The sequence below is a fragment of the Perognathus longimembris genome, chromosome 8 (genome assembly GCF_023159225.1).
Source record: "Perognathus longimembris pacificus isolate PPM17 chromosome 8, ASM2315922v1, whole genome shotgun sequence".
NCBI classification, from domain to species: domain Eukaryota; kingdom Metazoa; phylum Chordata; class Mammalia; order Rodentia; family Heteromyidae; genus Perognathus; species Perognathus longimembris.
In genome coordinates this window covers 54,242,503-54,262,859 of record NC_063168.1, presented here as the reverse complement: position 1 = coordinate 54,262,859, position 20,357 = coordinate 54,242,503, and the positions used below count along the sequence as shown (strand labels likewise).

The window sequence follows — 20,357 nt, the reverse complement described above, 5'->3', positions numbered from 1 at the left end:
CCCAGCTACATAAATTTTTTAAACAAGGCACTTTTTTTATTAAAAGGGAAAAGCACAGACAACAGTACCGACATAATAATAATGTGTGTCTGTATGTCTGTATCTGTGTGTGTGTATGATGCTATACTAAATGTTGGAGTTAAAGGAACCATGATTGGGTGAGACAGACTCTGGTCCTGCTTGTAAGGACTCTTAACTTTTGGGGAAGGTTGACTTAGATGAAACCATTACAGTAAGGGTCAAAAGGTCTGTGTAAATGTTTAAGGATGGAACAACTTATTCTCTAGAGGCAGCTGGAAAAACTCAACATTGTTCCAGGTCTTCAAGGACAAGCAGGAGCTATGAGAGGAAGGAGGTATTCAGAACTAACAGTACTTTGAGAACAGTGTGGTAGGTAGCAATTGTATGTCCTAAGGCTTACAGCATTAGAATGTGAGAGGGATTGGTAGAAGAGAAGCTTCTGGGAATAGGTACGTTCTCTTTTTAAAAAAATTATTTATTGTCAAAGTGATGGACAAAAGAGTTAAAGTTTCATATGTAAGGCAGTGAGTACATTTCTTATCAAACTTGTTACTTCCTTATTTTTCATTTTCTCCTACCTTCCCCCTCCCTAGTTCCCTATCCCCTTCAGAGTTGTACAGTTGTTATACAGCATATTGTCTTGTAACTATTGCTGTTGCATTGGTTCACCTTTTATCCTTTGTCTCTCCATTTTGATGTTCCCCTTCCCTTCTCTAGTTCCAATAAATGTATATATAATACCCAAGGTACCAACATCAGTTAGAGTGACATCAGAGGTAAAAACATGGGGAAGAAAGACAAAAGAAAAAAGTATAATTTCACATGGCATATTGAAAGTAACAACAACAATGATAAACTACTTATTTCCATAACTTGGAGTTCATTTCACTTAGCTTCATCTTGTTCATATGTACATAGCTATTGAGCTGTTGGGATTTGCTGGGATTATCCTAGGCATGTACTAATTATTACAAATGAGGAAAGCCATAGATAGAGTCTACGCTTCTTTGGGTCTGGCTCACTTCAATTACTATGATTTTTTTTCCCAAGTCTTTCCATTTCTTTACAAATGGGGCAATATCATTCTTCCTGATAGAAGCATAGAATTCCATTCCTGTTTTGGGGCCAATACCAAGCTGTTTTTATTACTATAGCTTTACTATAGAGTTTGAAGTTTGGTATTTATATTCCTCCAGCACTATTCTTCCTGCTTAGGATTGTTTTTGCTGAAATAGGCACATTCTTTTTGTGAAGAACCAAAAGCTGGCACATTTTTTTTTTAATGAGAGAATCACTGAATGGATTTGTTTTTTTGAAGATGATGATTACTGAAACTAGAGAATGAGGTGGAGGAAGAGGAAGGAAAACTAGTTTCAGGGATACTTACTCAGTGATACCTCAGTAGGGGGATAACTTCAGGAAGTTCCAGTTATAATGGGAGTGATACTTGTAGGAAAAAAGCAATAGTTTCTTTTTAAAAATTTGAAAATACTGCACATATTTGTAAAAACACCAATAAATGATTCTTCTCAGAAACATGAGAAAAAAGAGTTCTTGAGAAAACCAAGCAGTTTTCCAGTGATTCAATTATTACTTGAGTTTCTTAGAAGTTTTGAAATTACTAGGGTTGAACTATCTTTGAATTACAAATTACTATGTGCAGGCACAAGAAGTCCTTCATGACAAATTTAATTGAACTATCCTAAAACAGTTGGACTAGTAACAGTTATGTCAACAACTAAACACAGAAATTATAAATCATTTAGGTACACTGTACCATGTTGTCATGACTGAAGACAGATACCATCTTTTCTGTGTTCAGCTTATTCCTTTCAGAATACTTCAGTAATTTTAGTTATCTTGAAGATAGGAATATGCCTTTGTTTCTGTACATATTATAAACATGTTATTTCTGAGGACCAGATTCAGGCTAAGTAGGAAAGCAGAGTTTAAAACAGATCACTTGTACTTCTACTCAGACTTTGAAATCCAACAATAATCATTTTACCCAAAGCCAGGCTTTGATCATTATAAGTGAGCCTGATTTCTTGAAATCAAAAACAGAGATTTTTCAATTCTCCCTTCTCAACAATTGCCCCGAAGCACTTTATATTGTAATTAAAGTTCTTTTAAAGACTTCTGGGCAAAAAATTATTTCAGTGAGGGAGAGCAGTCTTGCCTATTTTGTGCATTGAACAGTGACACCAGAAGTAAACATTAGCACTATAAAAACCAAGGCTGTTTGTTTACACTGCCTTCTGTGACAACACCTCCCCTTGCTGGGGTTCTCCTTCAGGGCCTCACACCTGTAGGCTACAACAATGTCACTGAGGCACACCTCAGCCAAAAATCACATTCTTAGGATGGCTTGTATTCTTTCCTTAGTGTAACAGGTTTAAGATTTCTCAATTGAAAAAAAAAATTCTCTCCAGATGTCGTTATCAGAAACTTGTTTACTCTGTGGTTGTCAGTTCCCAGTTCAGGTGTGACAACCTGTCTTTTAAAGATAATGTTAAAAGGAGAGGGAAAAGCTTGTGCTGTGTCCCAGGGACCTATCTGTAAAGAGAAGTAGTCTAGTTTTCTCTTAAGAGATCTTTCAACTCTGAGGAATAGTACTAAGACTCAAGCCTGCTTCTTGTGTTATTCTTGGTTCCTGATTTTTAAATGTGGTTTATTTATTATGAGCACACAAATTGATCTCAGCTTCAGAATGCCATGACCCTCCACCCCTTACTCAGCCATTGCCCTTAGTGAGTGTTGAGGTTGTTGCTGTGTTTGTGGTTGGGAGTATTGACCTTAGTAATCCATCCTTAAATGCACTGGAGATCTCTTCTTTTGGATCTTCCTTGGCTCTTTGGGCAGTGTCTTGTTTTTAATGTGTTGGGTTTTGTTGTTGTTGTTGTTGTTTGTTGGTTTTTTTAGGGGCCTTGATGTAGTACATTGAAAACCTGTTTTAAACCCAAAGCTGGTCTCTGCAAGAGAAAATAGTAGCTTGATAATAATTTTGTAGATGAGCATATGTGACAAAATTTTTGTTGAATGTGGAAAAAAACAGACTGTTGTGTTTAAAATGACTTCTTTTGAGGAAATCTCAGCAGTAGTAGTAGTGGATTTTTATCATGAGCACACAACTGCATGCTTAGCTATGCAATGTCTTACACGTCTGTCTATGTTTTGGTCTCCTCATTGATTATCAGGCACTGAAGCTTATTCCTTTGTACCATTTTAGTCCAACTGTCTTTCACAAATTGAGGTGTCAAAATGTTAGATGTCATCATGAAAGCCCTACAGTTTTTACAATTTCAAGCAGGCCTTTGAATGAAGTAGCAAGCAAATGTTCTGTGGGTAATTGTTTTACAGATGAGAACTGGGATGATGACCAGCTGCTTGGTTTTGAACCATGCAATGAAAATCTTGTCTCTGGCTGCAATATAATCAATGGGAAATGTGAATGCGACACCATTCGAACCTGCAACAACCCCTTTGAGTTTCCAAGGAAGGATATGTGCCTTTCAGCTTTAAAGAGGATTGAAGGTAAGCATTTACTTTCTAACAGTTGATTTGAAAACTTGAGCATTATAGTCTGATTTTGAGCTGTGACCTGAGCCCACAAAGCTTGGAGGTTTTTAGAATCTTGAGTAAGATAGACCAAGTATATTCAGGTACGGATGTGATGTTGTCTGTGTGTTGCTCAGGAGCATGGGATGGTTGCTGTGGTAGCATGAGCAGTGTAGCTTGTGCCAGCCGGCCTGGGTCACCTCTGCATAATGGATGATTTCACAAGGGCTGCGCTTGAGAGCAGCATCTGTTGTCACTGTGTCCATTTTGCTTGACTGACCATAGGCTGATGCTTCTTGAGGAGTCTGCTAATTAAAAAGACTGCTCATCTAGCAAAATCAAGAGGCTTTCTTTAGAAGACTCAAGAGAAGAGTGAATTTATATTGAAGACTTAGGCTGATTTTGTCAGAGACAAGAATCACATAGGTCTAGGTAGCATTCTGAAACTATAGTAAAATAGTAAGAAAATTTTACTAATATGTCCTTTTATGCATACAACTTGAAAAAAGAGCTTGAAAACATGCTTCATAGCCATAGTAGTTCCAAGTAGAGTAACCAGAGCTTGTTACTATGGCTTAGAACCAATATTAATATGGCAAATGTCCTGAACTTGAGTGTCAAGCCATGTTCCAAAGCAGCATTAGCCCTACGTTCTTCTTGGAGAATGAGGAAATAAAGAGTACTGATGAAATATTCTTAAATATATATTTTACCTCTAAAATATTGGCATCCTAAGATGGAAAGGTTGGGAATATGGCCTAGAATACTAAGAATTCAAAAGTTACAAAAGTCAGGTTGATAGAGCAGTAGAGTAGCACTGATGTTCCTGAATATGCATCATTTATAAGTTCTATTAAATGGTAATAAAAATAAGTTTACAGTAACCTTTCAAATAACCTCATTCTTTATATTTAACCAATGCTGCTGAATCATTAAGAGGCAAAGAAGAGCTGAAGGAAGCCTGGTAATATGAGCTATTATATACTTTGCTACAATAGAACTAAAACTTGAAAGCTGAAAAGTCTTGGCTAACAGTTAATCGAGTCCTTGATTTAAACACTGGAAAACTGAGCTCCCACACAATGGATACATTGCAAGCCTTGACTAGCTGTGGCAGATATGCTCCTAGTCACACTGCAGTTCTAAGCCAAAGCACTCAGTATCTAATGCAGTTCTGTCCTTCAGCTACCTCTCACCCCATTCTCCAAGAATCTTTTGCCTACTTTAGTATTGGACCCAGGATATGGATGGTCACATGACTATTTAAGTGGTTAGTTTACCTATGCACACATATTTTGTCACTTTATATGAAATAATATAGCAGCATAGAATTATTAATTTTTTGCCATTCTCACATTTCACTAGCATTTTGTTCAAGTATTTCCAGTGCCTTACACTGGCTTTGGCTGTCACTGTTTTCATTCAGATCACTTTGCAGTCACTTAACACCATGCTCCTGAGCATACCTTTTTCACAGCCATCTATGTTGTTAAGTTGTGGCATGTCTTCAGTAGGATGCACCAGAAGTTATGCCTCCAAATATAGTTCATAGCCACATAAAAGTTGGACAGTAGCACTAATGGATTTTTAAACTTTGCCAAGTAAAGATGAACTTGGCTGATTTTTTTTTAAAAGAAGTGATTCTGAAAATCCTGTTTGTGATATTCCTATATCCAATTAAATTCTTTGTCATTTACATTTTTTATACTTGTTTTCTCATATGACCTCTATAACCTAAAAGTAAAATCGGTTGAGGTCATTTAAGGCTAAATGCTTTGTTATTCAAAAGAAGACATTCTGTAGTATGTGAATTTGGGGAGAAGTCAGGATTTGAGGAGCTCCCTTTTCTGAGAATAGTTTTGAAGGAAAAGTCCTACCTACATTCTAATATACATTGTATATAGGAAGAATAACTTATATCATACTTATGAATAATTAAGTCATTAATAGCAATGGCATATCTGGTGGTTGGAATACTACAGAAGTTTCATTGTTAACCTGAATTGTATGATCAAGTATTTCAGAAGACAGTCTGCACAATTTAATGTTAGGATAATATGAGCAATATGGACAAAGAAAGAATCTGATGTGGAAGTGTGAATTTGCATGATTTATATATAAGATACTTGGAAAGCTGATTTAAAAGAGCAGGGTTTTATGTTCGTAGGTAGTAGGAAATAAAGATGACCATATATAACTAGACTGTGCAATGGCTTAGCTTCATGGAAGTTTTTGAAGCCTGGTAGACAATATGAGGCTATGAGGAACCATTTCAGGTTTATGAGCAGAGAGAATCAGAACCTGGTGAAATCAGTGTTAGGTAGACTGGGCTTGGGGTGTGGGGTGGAGGGACTGTGCCCAGTGGATTAGCAGACGGAGATATTGCAGTCAGGAGGTTATAGAAGAGTTATCCTACTGGAATGGTAGCAGGGAAGACATCAAGGTAAGAGGGTTGTCTACCAGTTGGATGGAAGTATTGACAGTATCTGCTAGAAAATAAGAGAGGGATGAAAACAGAGCCAATCCTAGAATTTCTGACCAGAAATAGTAGAAAGGTTGATAGGGCAATTAATAGAAATAGGAAAACTCTTTTGAGATATTTTGTGATCAAATAAGACTGAAAATAAGGTGTTTGCTTCAGAAGACTGTCAAGCCAAGGGATGTTAAAAAATATGGAGATAGGGCTGGGGATATGGCCTAGTGGCAGGAGTGCTTGCCTCGTATACATGAGGCCCTGGGTTCAATTCCCCAGCACCACATATATAGAAAACTGCCAGAAGTGGCGCTGTGGCTCAAGTGGCAGAGTGCTAGCCTTGAGCAAAAAGAAGCCAGGGACAGTGCTCAGGCCCTGAGTCCAAGCCCCAGGACTGGCAAAAAAAAAAAAAAAAAAAAATATATATATATATATATACACACACACATATATACGTATATACGTATATACGTATATATATATGGAGATACTACATCATACTTGAATAATGATGAGAACAACCTGGCAGAAAGGGAGAAGAAGCCAGTATAGCAAAAAAAAAAAAAAAAAAAAAAGCAGTGATTGCAGGAGAAATGAGAAGATCAAAGTTGTTTCTTTTTTCTGGAGAAATATAGAAAGGTCATTGTCTGACCATGAGGTTGAAGAAGGACTGTAGAAAATTGAGGAGGAGAAGAAAATGTATAATAGATATTTCAGAAGAGAGGATGATAACTTGGCAAACATGGATGAGTTGCCTACAGTAGGTTGGGGTGGAAGGAAGGGACTGCCCACTTAACAGGTGTAAGTGGTTATAAGTTTAAAGAGAGATCAGCCAGCATGGGGGTGTGTGTCTTTCTCTAGCTCTAGGGCAGCACAGGTAGAATGGTAACTAGATTGCTTTTTTCTGGTAAGTGTGAAAGAGGAAAATAGGGAAGGAGAAAGAAGGGAAGGAGGAAAGGGTGATTGAAGGTTGTGCAAGAGAGTATATATGGTGGCCAACTGTACAGTCTCACTGGGAAGGACAAACACAGTGAGTAAGTGATGAGATCAGTGAGGGGAAGAACCTAATGGGGTGAAGAATTTCTGCAGATAGGTAGCTGAAGAAATGAGTAGGAATTTGGAGAATGGATACTGTGGGGCGGGGGTTAAGATTTTTATTAGTTGTAATGAGGCCCAAGAATGACTATGTCTGATATAATTTGCTGAGGAGAGCTGAAGAACAAGATCACAGGGGGTAGGAGTGACAGGGTGAGCCAGGATGAACCAGATACCAAGCAGGAACAGTCGTAGAGAAGAGGCAATGACTAAGAGGGTCCTGTAGGTGAACATAACAGCCTCTCATAGCTATTGATATAATCTCACGATAAATGCTTCATGTGAACAAGATTTACCTTTTGAAGGAGAAAAGAATGATCTTAAAGTAGTGTTGAGCACAAGAAGATACTTAGCCTAACCCTCAGGACTTAATGGAATGTTACAGGTACAGTTGTCTTCATTGAGTTGTCAGGCACTATCCAGGTTTTGGCTAGAGCAAGAAGGTAGACGTAGCATCCTGATGGGAGAGTGAAGAAAGAGGGGGTTTAGCTGAAGACAGACCTTCAGTTTTAGAAAGTAGAAAAGGATTTTCAGGTCACCAGAGATTTCAAGGATAAACATATGCTTATGTTTATACTCGTTCTGGTGGTGGTGGTGGTAGTGGGGTATATGTGTATGTGCACACATGCATGTGTGTATCAGTGTGCCACTCAGGTGTGAACACCTACTTGCTAGGTGAGTACTATTACCATCTGAGCCAGGTACCCCTGGCTAACCCTGGCTGGCCTCAAGCCACAGTCTTCCTAAACCCAAACTGGTGTGGTGGCATCTTATGGGAAAGTGAATATTTAGAACTAGACACAGATGCCTTTGGGGACTGATCCTTGAACAATTTATAGTATTAAGGTATGACGTGTTGCGGGGGAAGGGGGCCGAGAGGGGGAAGGTGCAGGAAAAGGTGTAATATGTTTAGCATAGAAAACATAGATCTATACTTTTGTATCTTTGGTAGTACTGAAAATGAAGTCTTTATATGGAAGCCATTGAAGGATATTACAAAATCATATTTATAGATTTATAGCTAATACTGAAAAATACTGGTTATTATAAAGTACTTGCATGTTATTTGTGTTTGTTTAAAAGTGAAAAAGGTTGATCCTGGTTTTACCAAGTTTGTCTTTTAACCTAAAATATTGCACCCTAAAATCAGCTGGTCAGAAATTTAATGGAAATAAGATATATGGATAGTCATCCATGAATAGTTTGTCAGAGTACCTAGCTTCAGCAGAGACAACTATAATTCATATTGGTCCCAGTGGATTCGAGAAATAGTTATGAAAACCACATTCAGTGAAGGATATGAAACATAGGACATTTACTTGTCCAGTGAGTGTTTAGGTGAGAAGTATGTAGTAATACCAACTATGTAGGAACACCAAAACAGCAAAAATACAGTAGGACCAGAATGTAGGGAGGGATAGGAGGAGGGAGAAGGGTCAGATTACCTGAGGCCTTGTGGACTACTACAGGGCACATGGATTTTGATGACTAAATGTGTAGTTATTAATGAATTATGAGCAAAGATGTAACGAGTTGTGCCTAAAAGACCAATATGCTGCAGAGGAGACTGGGGATAGAAAGATGCCAAAAGGGAACAGAGCCCACAGGTCTACAGGGTCCATGGTTCTTTTAGTAGTTGAGGTATAGGATAAAAGAGAGAAGCTGGAGATGAAGATAAATAAGTGGAGTTGAGGTATCATTTGAAAATAACAGAAGTTAATGTGAGTGGGGAAGGAATTGAAAATGAAGGAATACATTTAGATTTGGGGTTCTAAGCAATGTGCAATACCTTTTACTAGGGAAAGGAGAAGACTCAAGTTTTGTCTTGGGAACATCAAATTTGACACCACATAGAGCTAGCTGTTGTCACTTTGTATGCAAATCACTAAGTAGCATTTGAACATGGGTAGTTCCATGGCAAATGTGTTAAGGATTGCCAAGATATACCCCTGAGAAAGTTAGAACTTTCCAGAAAGAGGAACAACCTCATTAAGAGATGGTGAGGTAAAAGGAAATATGCAGTCCTACTGATTTCTCTCCTGGAGGAGACTAGCCAAACAAGTAACTATGTGAGGGTCATGAACTGTGTTCTTGAATGCATTTTTCAGCCCTTGTTTTACCATATATCACACGGATTTCTACAATGATACAGATTATGTAACATTCACTCCTGTTTGGAACTGCAAAAGGAGGAAGACAGTTGGATTTTTACAAATTCTTCCTTTGAGGGGCTAAGAGAGAATAAGAAAGAGTAAGAGAGGGAATGAATTGATTAAAGCACATTATGTGCATATGTGGAAATATCACTGTAATATTTGTACAACTAATATTGGTACGACTCCTGTATACAATTAATATATACAAAGAAAAAAAAGGAAATCCTTCTTTGTTTTAGGTTACAGCACTTAGAGATACTATGTTCAGTAGTATTTCGTTTGTGGCTAGACTGAGAAAAGATGGACAACTAAACACTGGGATGTGTTTACTATATCTCATTGTCTTATATAGAGGGAAGAAGTAAGAGCTTGTTCTACATCCATCTACAAGTTAGATAAGTCAAGTAAAGCTTGGTGGAGGAACTGGAAATTGAATCCAACTCAGAAATTTATTGGGTTGCTCAATCAAATGGAGAGTAGAAAAGCTGCCTTAAGTAGAAAAGAGAATAGAGAACGTGGTAGGAAAAAAAAGTCAAGGTGATCAAGTTAGTATGCTTTGATGGACAATGTTAATTGTCAGACTAAATGTTTGGGGTGATGATGGTACATCTGCCCAGTCTGGTGGTCAGGTGCTGTCACCAAATACTACAAGGGAGATGTCACCAAATACTACTAGCGGAGAGTGGATGGGTTATATACTAAGTTTGTTTTGCTGTGTTTGAGGTATCTATGGAGAATCAAGGGGAAGAGGAGAGTTACAGTTCTGGAACTCGAAAGTGATCTGAACTGGAGATAAGACTTGTGAGTCATACTCTCAGCGAGAGTATGGTGTCTTAATGACTTCTGAGTACATGGGTGTGAGGAAAGGACCATTTTTAGGAAGATTAATAGGACAACAACATGCAGTGTGGAGGGAGAAAGTAATTGGCAATGGTAGTACCCCAAAAGCAACATAAACGGATGCATTTGGGGAAGCTGGTGCAGGAACTGTTGAGTACTTGCTTAGGACCATAGGACAAAGTCTGAGGACTAGTACTGTTAGCCTAGTGAAGGTAGCTTCCTGCACAGTTGTGATGCTAGAAGTATAAAATGGAATATATAATGTTAACTGATGGTTAATTGATTGATGAACTAATACGTACTCTTGTTTATAAAATTTTTATAAGAGTTAATGAGTGTGAGAGCCCCCAGCAAACTCAGGCCTGGAATTAGCACTGGTTTGGAGCAAGAGCTCTAAAGTACTCAATAATTGGATAGGGAGTGAAGACACAGGGCTGTGGTCACAGACCCACAAGAGCCCTTCCCCTCAGCATTCTCCACAGGCACCCCCACAGGCTCCTTTCATGCTGGAGCTGCTCCAGTGGTTTATTTGTTCATGCATTGACTCCTTTGCTCACTTAGCAAGGTTTTATACACGGGCCATGTTCTATATCCAGTTTTCCAGTCTAACTTTGGTTTGTCTTCACCTGATGGACCATTCTCTGAATGGCTCTAAGGGTGCAGCCACATATATCATATCACATTTCAGATTGACTGAGGAAGTTTGCTTTTGAGTTTTTTTTTGAAGTTACATTACAAAGGTCCTAAATAATATTTGAAAACATCTATTCTAGATTCTTAGATAACATAAAATGCATGTCCTTAGCCAGAAGGTAAAGATGAGAAGTAATGTAACAGACTTGAGTTTATATGGGATTCTATATCTTGTTTTTTTCCCCCATGGCTAGAAACAAAAGGAAGTTTGATTTTATGTCTGATAGCTATGTTCTCTGAAGCTAAACACATTTTGACATGGAGACAAGGAGACAAATGAGTTCTGGTCTATAGCTTCTTTTCTTTCTTTAAATTTAAAAAAGTTTTGGACATTAACTGCTACTTATTCTGTATTTTTAAATTTACCCCTTTAGCTCTATCTAAGAAAATATATTTATCCGGAGAGTTTCTTATTTCACTTTTACTTTTTTCACATTTCCTTATTTCACACAAGGAAAGTATGAGTGCTGAGTTGTGTTCTTGTTTGTTACCTTTTTCTTGGTCTGGAGGCTGCCATGACAGCCTGTCCTGTGACTGCATCCAGTGTTCCTACTGGATGCCATCTGTAGTGTTGGTCAGTACACAGTGTAACTCCACTTCAAAGGAAATAGATTGTATACTTTCATAGAACTTTTTCTTTTAAAGGTTTTTATTAAATTATTTTTAAACACATGAGGTTAGGAAGACTGCTCATAGAGAACACATCCCATGAAAATGTGATCACATGAAGCTGGGCATATTAATTTAACTTAGATCCTACCTTAGCAGAATTGCACAGCCTCCTCTTCAACCATCAGCCATGCTTACTACTGTACATGCTTCAAGCTTGAGCCAGGATCCCACTGCTATCCCGTGACCTGAGTGCAGGGAAGACAGACCCCTGCTTTGTTCCCACACAGATTCTCAGGTAGGGAGGCCTGGGTGTCATGCAAGGACCAGGACCAAGCCTCCTAGGTGATATTGATTCACTAGGACTGGCCTAGGGCTACCTGTCTACATTTCCAGAAGACTGTGAGAGAATTTTTCATGCAGTACTTATGTGATTCCCTACACACCTATGTTTGTTTCTGCTACTTTTTCCATTGTCTTAAACAAATGATGTTCTGCAAATAGCTTTACCTCAAATATTAATCAAGACTAATGGCTTCAGATTCAATTAAAATTCTTTGCCAAGTAAATGTTAAAAGAAATTAAAATGCAGTTGAAGCTTTCATCTCAGATCTTGAGGGACAAATTCTAGTACTTCATTGGTGGGGAATTGATTAATTTTTCCAATAGTTGATCCTTTATATCAGTTTACCTATTTTACCTTGTAAACTGTAGAGACATAAACTTTTTGACAGTAGATGTTTTTGTGGGTGCTTATATTAACTCCTGCATGGTATTAAATGTCATTATCCCCAAATCATTCCTAATGTTGTATTGATTGAATCAGAAACAATTCAGTGTTACCATTAGTTGACAGGGTAAGAGATACTAAGAATAAATTATATATTCCCCCCAAATGTAGCTACTTAAGATACCAATTTACTAGAGTTAAACTTCTGGGGTTCTTAAAAACTTAACATTATTTCTCATGGAAATATGGTGGATACTGTCCATTTAATGAGTTTTATGAAGTTCAGGGGAAGCTTTTGGCCTTTGCAAGCTACTGTTAATATTCACATTGATGGTAGAATATGTACCCTACCCTCAAAACAATGTGTTTATTACAAAGCACAACAATCTGCATGACTTCACTGCTTTAGGACTTTCATTTATGAAAATTCTTAATTTTTAAATTAGTTTCTTTATCATTATTACTCTGCACAGATTCTCTTTTTCTTAAGCTTAGGTACATCCAAAAACAGTACTGAATAGTACTGGAGAATATATTATTTTAGCTCATGTAAATTGTTAACACACACACATTTTAAAAAAATCCAATTGGGCTGGGGATATAGCCTAGTGGCAAGAGTGCCTGCCTCGGATACACGAGGCCCTAGGTTCAATTCCCCAGCACCACATATACAGAAAACGGCCAGAAGCGGCGCTGTGGCTCAGGTGGCAGAGTGCTAGCCTTGAGTGGGAAGAAGCCAGGGACAGTGCTCAGGCCCTGAGTCCAAGGCCCAGGACTGGCCAAAAAAAAAAAAAAAAAAGAATCCAATTAACATTGCTTATCAACTTTAGAAACACTAGCCCTTCCCTTGGGCAAGTGAAAAAATACATTTGACCTCATTTTCCAGTTTGGTTAGGGACTTCATTACCATTAGCATCCCAGCTGATATTCCTTTTATCCAAGTGCCATTTATAGGTATTTGTTTATACATATTTAATTAAGATAGGCAGTTAGCGAACTTTAACTTTAAACCTTATTGCTATTCCACTTTTCTTTTTGTAAAGACAATCAGAAATTGATAACATAGTATGCCTTTCCTGTTTTGGAAATTCATATATATAAGCATATAAATATAAATGCATATAAATATATGCATTTATGTGTATACCTATATTTACATACAGATATATAAAGCAACTAAAATCTAAGTGTGTTTTATTTTAAATCACAGCAATGTCATGGGGAAAGGAATTATAGACCAACTTCTTTATAAGTAGTTTACATTTAAGTTGATGTTTGAATTGGTGTTTTAGACTTTCACATGATAGGTACAAAGTTTTTGGAGTATTGTCCTTAAATCATTGCTATTTTGATGTTTTGATAACTGGTACAAGGAAAATAAAAAAGGGCTACCAAAAGGCGGAAGCCAGTGTCAAATATCTGGGAAATAAAAACAGGAAGCTCAAGGAACTTGGCCTATGGCCAGATGGAAAGGAGTAGTTGGTTGATTACACCTGCATTTTAGCTATGGGAAGTCATACAATGTCCTTCTTATGGCCTTAATTTCTTGTGCCCATCAAAGAAAAAGAGTCACGATTAAGACATTGTATCTTATTGCCAAGGAAATGTGGGTGGATGGGTGGGTGGGTTTAGGAGAACATTTTATTCAGCCACATTGGGGCTAACAAAAAGGACTGGTAGAAAAAAAAAGCATGAAATTTTAAGTTGATATCTGAAGCAATGCTTTCTAGTATCTTAATATTGTTTCATTGATTCTCCCCTTTTCTCTGCTATAACATCTTGGGGGTTGATTTTTTTTTGGGGGGGGGTTGTATTTGTCTCATCGCTTTAACTCTTTAAATCTGTACTTTCAAGCCAACTATTCTATCCCAAGATGCACTTTGTCCAAATTCATGTGTAAGTCCTCTAGCCACTAATCTCATGCTAGTTCAAGGAGTACCAGCTATAATAGATGAGCATTTTTACTATACATCTGTGCTTTATCTTAAAATAAAATCCCATGCAGTTAATGTGCATTTAAGAAAGACATTGAGGGACCACAAAAATAAACAGACACCTGACAGTTCATCTAGAGAAATGGTGTTGTTTTTTTTTAAGCCAGGCTTAAAATTGTCTATTTCTACCTACTGGGACTGCTGAGTGGATAGATGTTGATCCAATGTCCTACTTTAGCAGGTTGAGGTTATACTGTTGGGTGGCCCTGAGCAGTCACTCACATGTTTGTGGTTTCTGTCTTGGCTGGAAGTGACCTCTCAGTTATTCCCAAGGCTCCATGTGCTCTATTCTTGCAGAGCTGCTGAGTTGCTGCCTGGTCCAGCTGTGTCCGGCTGAGACCTGGCCCTCACAAAGGGTTTTCCTGACATGAGTAAATGATCTAGAGTCTCAGCCCTCTGAGCTGCTTGCAAAAGGGGCTCTGATTGCATCCCAGCACAGGGACAAGTTCTTCAGAGAATTGGAACTGTCCTTTTTGTGTGGTGTGTGAGGTCTTCCACTTCCTGCAGCTGCCTCAGGTCTGGTTGTGGCATCAGCCTGAGGGTATATATCACGAAGAGTCCTCATTCCTGAGCTCCTGTGGGGAGCTCAGGTCATTCAAATGCTCACATGAGTATAATTAGTAGCCCATGGTCTGTTACTTGGGATTGTGGCTAACTCATATAAGCTAAAGAATTTATATTTGTTCATTCTATGAGGTAGAGGTTGGCAGGGGAAGGGAGTCTGTAAAAGAGTTTGCAAGCACAGTGACTTTAGCAAGAATCTGCATTCAGTTAAAAAAGTGATCATTTCAAATGTTCTTATACAGTGTTACATATTTAAGTAGGATTTGTTGGTAGATACAATGGATTTTCTTTTGTTTTCTGTTTTGTTTTTCCATTTCTCATTCTTGCCAGTACTGTGTATATCTACCAATGTCTTGATTAAGAGATCAGGTTCCAACTTTTTTTTCAAGGAAAAAGGAAAAGCAAAAATCTTTAAGGAGGCGGGTCTAAATGCACAATTTCACAAAAATATACCTCCAGACAAAGTTGCAGTTTCCTTCTGCTTTCAACTGAAGGCTAATAATAGAGCTAACCTTATGCGAAGAGAGGACCATGTTTGTCTTTCTTTTCTTTCTCTCATTTTTTTAGGGTGCCAGTTCTAGGGCTTGCACTCCAAGGCCTGGGCGCTATACCTGGGCTTCTTTTGCTCAAGACTAATAGTTCTACCACTTGGGCCACAGCACTACTTCTGGCCTTTTCTGAGTTGAAGATAAGGATCTCACAGATTTTCTTGCCTGGGCTGGCTTCGAACTGTGATCCTTGGATCTTAGCCTCCTCAATAGCTAGGATAACAGGTATAAGCCATCAAAGTCAGCCAGTCTTTTCTGTGGGCCCCCATTCTAGTATTTCACTTTTTTCTTGCCTCAAAAGTCCAGCTTCATTTTTGTCTCCTTACCATTCTCTCCTAAGGTCAAGTTAGGAAAAGATTTAGATCGCTTGTTGACTGAACTCGAGAATGTTCTCTTAGCCAACTTTCACAGTGTGAATAGCCATCATTCCTCTTAAAAGAATTGAAGTAGGAGAGATCTATTTACTTTTTTTAGTGTTTTGTTTTTGGCAGTACTGAGGTTTGAACTCAGGGCCTGCACTTACTAAGCAAGGATTCTACCATTTGAGCCACACCTTCAGCCCTTCTTGCTTTAGGTTATTTTTTTCAGATAGAGTATTGTTTTGTTCAGATGGCTTGAGACTGAACTCCTCCTACCTATGACTCTTGCATGGCTAGCAAGGAGTGAACCACAATGCCCAGCCAGGAGAGCACTGTGGAATGGATCGAGCATGAGTCTCATTTGTCTTCCTTGCCTTCTTCCTGCCTGCATCCTGGTTTACTACACAGGGTCTTTGTAGAGGCTCTTGCCCTAAGAGTCTAGGGCATGAAAAATGCCCACACAGGCAGGGATAATGGGGGTGGAGCAATCATATGCTGTTTGAATCTGCAGGAAGACATTCTTGGAGATACTAATAAAAAAAAAACCTAATTTTAATCAGTTGTAAGCCTTTTATAACATATGGGCATACTATACCTCTAGAACTTATACCTCTGACTTTGTCAAGTATATAACTTTCTTAAGAAAGGTATTTCAGACCACTAAAATTTAATACTTGAATGTTATCAAATTTAGAAATATCCTAATAATAAAATTTAACTCATTCTTTGGTGTCTACTGACTTTTACTAAGCTGCGTATCCTGGGGCACTTGGGAAATATCCTTTGAGACTTATGAGACTATTCTCTTAGTGGTGTATATTCTTTAAGATAAGGATAAAGGACTCACTTCAGTTGTTGATATGTCTGAAGCTTTGAGACATTCTCTTTTATAGAGTACCTTCCTGCTTTTGATTTGTGGACTCTATTGCTCAGTGTTTTTTTTTGCTCCAGGAGGAAGTGACAGCAGTAAGTGGTGCCTGTAAAGTTGGAAGAGGGAAGGGATTAACACAAGATGAATTAATGTTTGTGTGGATTTTCAGGGACTGGAATGTTCCTTCACATTGAGGATGTATTCTTTGTTTCTGGCTGACAACTTCCTAGTTTTCCAAGTGTAGGAAACCTCTTTTATTCTTTTCTCTGTCATTGATTTTTTTTTTTTTTAATTTCCCGAAAAGTAAGTAAAGTGCTTTCTCCTTATCAGTAGCCTTTCCTTTCCTGCTCCAATAACAAAAGAACAATACAGGAATTTAGTAATGTTTAAAATTGATACGGTAAATACTTCTTTTTTTTAATTCATGTATTTGCAGATAAAAATGCAAGTTCTGTGGACATAGAAGAAAGCTGTTTGTATAATGAGATAATATAACACAATATACATGTCAGGTTTCATCTGGTTTAGAAAGTGAAGATGTCATTTTTATAATGAAAAGATTAACATCTTTTATAAACTGTGTTCCCATGTTCTGCTTTGAGTGGAAAGTCCTGAAAATTAGAAAGATTGGTTGACTCCTATCAAGAAGACATCTTAAAGGTGTCTAGAATACATTCCAGTCTTGTTAATGTGTTTATATTATCTGAAAGGTTATCATTTACTATCCCCTTGCTCTGGCAGAAGAGAAAGTCCCATCTGCCTCACAGAGCAGTTATAAATATGCTTTTGTGGTCCTGGATGTGAAAGGATGCTTTTTCAGAGTTTTGCTGCAGCGTCTGTTCATAGCAGAGGAGTATTTAAAGTGGCTTCCCCCTGTGCCCTTAGAACTCTTGAGAAGGGAACTGGTAGGGTCCTGACTCACTCAGTTTTCTAAGTCATTTTCAGTTGTGTCAAACCCAGGCTCGGGTAACTAGTCAGGTTTCTAAATTTCCTAAATACCTTGCTTGTAATGCTTGAAGTGATGTTTATCTCTGCAAGTAGTAAGACGAAAATAAGATATTCCATTTATATGTGCTCATTGCCCTTTGGCATTCTGATTACTAATCACAGTGGAACCTGGTGAATGCTTTCTGATAGAGCCAACTTGTTTTTCTATTTGGTCAGGAATTTTTCAAATGAAATTATGCCGTGGTGGTGTTACACCTCAGTGCGACATACAACTCTCAAAAATGTTATCTATGTGTGCTCTCATGCCTCTTGATCTGGCTACATGTCTGCCTGGATGCAGTCCTTCTAACATTGTCCCTGGGGGTCCTTTGGTTTGTTTTTATTTTTTCACTCAAGGTTAACTCTGTACCACTTGAGCCACAGCTCTATGTCCAGCTTTTTTGGTAATTTACTGGAGATGAAAGTCTCATAGACTACCCTGCCTGGGCTGGATTCAAGCCATGACCCTTAGATCTCAGCCTCCTGAATAGCTGGAAGTGCAGGTGTGAGCTACCAGTGTTAGGCTCTGTGAGTCCTTTGAATATTACTAGAACTGACTAAATACGTATTTAATCACATATAAGTCCATAATGACTAAAAGGTAATTTTGGATACTAAGTTCAACCATAGGCTTGTCTTATTTATGCCAGTATTTATAGATCTCCACTTATCTGTGCACTAGTACATATGACAGTTCTTTTTTAAAATTATATTTTTATTATCTTTAAGCTGTTCTACAAAGGAGTTACCATTCAGTATATGAGGTTATGAATATAGTTCTTCTTGATCATTATCACCCCATGACAGTTCTTATAATGATGTTAAATTCTCTGGCTAAGAGTCTCTTGAAATTTTCACTCTTCCTTGATATAAATGGACCCCAACCTCTTGCCATGTAGACATATCAGTAGTTCTTTAAGCATTGGTGTGATGCTAAGCACATTATAAACACCATATAGGAACAAGCTGTGACTCTTCAAATAAATATTATTCAAACACCTTCCACTTTCATTTCCCTTATCACTGGAACGGCCACACCTAAGTTTGCTATTAAACTGTGTTGTCTGTCTGCTTCTCACACGCCAGGGAAGCTGACCCTGTTGAGTAGCAAAGGAAATATGAGAAATGAAGTTGGACACTGCCTTCCTTTTGTTGACATTTCTAGAGCAACAAGTCAGAAAGTTTGTGTTTTCTGGTAGGCAAGTGTGTGCTCCGGGTCATGATTAGATGGTATGTCTATTAGTAACCATGATGACTCCCAACAGAATTATTTAAAATATTCCAGTAAATAAACCAGAATTCTGGTAAACAAAAGAAGATTGACCGTTAACTCAGACTGCTTCACTTTTCTATATATGGAGTGAGACATCAGGGGACAAAGGTAAAGATGACGTGGGCTGGAGGAGGTCCCTTGATTAAAGATGTTCCGGTTTTCCCCAAGTAAAATCTTGTTTAAGAGAAGCGTCTGTATTTGATCATCTAAATATCTGCGGTGGGAGTTCCTTGCTGAAGTTTCTTTCCTGTTGAAGTGAAACCTTAGCTTTCTTTTTCTTTTTCTTTTTTTTTTTTTCTCCTTCTGTCTTAATGTCGTATTACAGTTCAGAGGGACTTTTAAACAAATCATACACTGACACTGATGCTTCAAGCCTTCTTGTCTGTGACTCAATCTATTAGCTTTTTTTGTCGAGATTTTTTTGCCCTCTCTTCACAAAATTCTTTTTGTTTCAATGTTTTGAAAACTGACTAATACAAGTCATCTTGCCAAACAAGGTAGGCTATTTGACAAGGATTTGCTTAACATAATGATTCTAATATGTGTCCCATGGGCTGAGGTTCTGTTTTCTATTACCAGAATGTTCATTTCACATCTTTATTAATCTGATATGAAGTACACTCCCTACAAAGAGAAATAAAACGATTGTATGTCATGTTGCTTACTGTTTCCGATAGCATAAAAAATAAATGAATATCCTTAGGAAATAAAAAAAGGTTCTAAAATTATAACACATGAGTATGTGTTGTAATTTAGGAAGGGATTAGGAGGTAGTAAATGTGAAATGGGTTTCAGAATGACTTCATTCACTCACTGGTGTTTCAGAGGGGCCGAGGCGGTCAGGGCAGTGAACCAATCTGCATTAATATCAAGCACTAGAAAATTCAATAAATCATGTTTGAAAAGTGATACCAGGATTTTCCTTGAATGTTGCTAAATAAATTCTGCTTGCTAAATGTCAGTTAAATGTGTGTTATTGGCATGCGTAAACTGAGGGGCCACAAAAATATCCACTTATGGCTTTAAAACCTTCAAGCCTTTAATGTTCTTTTGACCTTCAGTTAAAGGACATTGTCACATAGCAGAGGAAATGCCTCAAATTCTAGCATCTGGGTTTATTTCTTTATACTTTTTTGGCACAGTTACAGCAGTAGGGCTTTTCTTTCCTTGAATGTTTTTCACAGTACAGTCAACACAGGCTTTCCACACAAATAGGAAAGGACAGTCCCGGGGCCAAAAGCAATATGTTTCTGCTAGGCTCTGTGTGGCAGGATCTGACTGAATGGCTAGTTGTTTCAGAGGGAGGCCTGAACCCAAAAGTAAACAAACAGAATCCCACACAAACACAAATTTCATATAAAATTAGATACCTACACACATGCACATACATGTATTTCTGTATATTCAAAACTTAATGCAGGGCTGGGGATATAGCCTAGTGGCAAGAGTGCCTGCCTCGGATACACGAGGCCCTAGGTTCGATTCCCCAGCACCACATATACAGAAAACGGCCAGAAGCGGCGCTGTGGCTCAAGTGGCGGAGTGCTAGCCTTGAGCGGGAAGAAGCCAGGGACAGTGCTCAGGCC

General features: G+C 38.1%; 1 protein-coding gene across 3 annotated transcripts in view; it reads left to right on the top strand.

Annotated features, from left to right (window-relative positions):
- Window positions 1-20,357, top strand: part of Crim1 (cysteine rich transmembrane BMP regulator 1) — a 182,736-nt gene that overhangs the window by 39,375 nt on the left and 123,004 nt on the right. For all 3 annotated transcript variants that reach the window (XM_048353134.1, XM_048353136.1, XM_048353135.1), the window contains one exon: window positions 3,382-3,555. In XM_048353134.1, coding sequence (XP_048209091.1) covers window positions 3,382-3,555 — 174 coding nt within the window. The remainder of the gene's footprint in view (window positions 1-3,381; window positions 3,556-20,357) is intronic.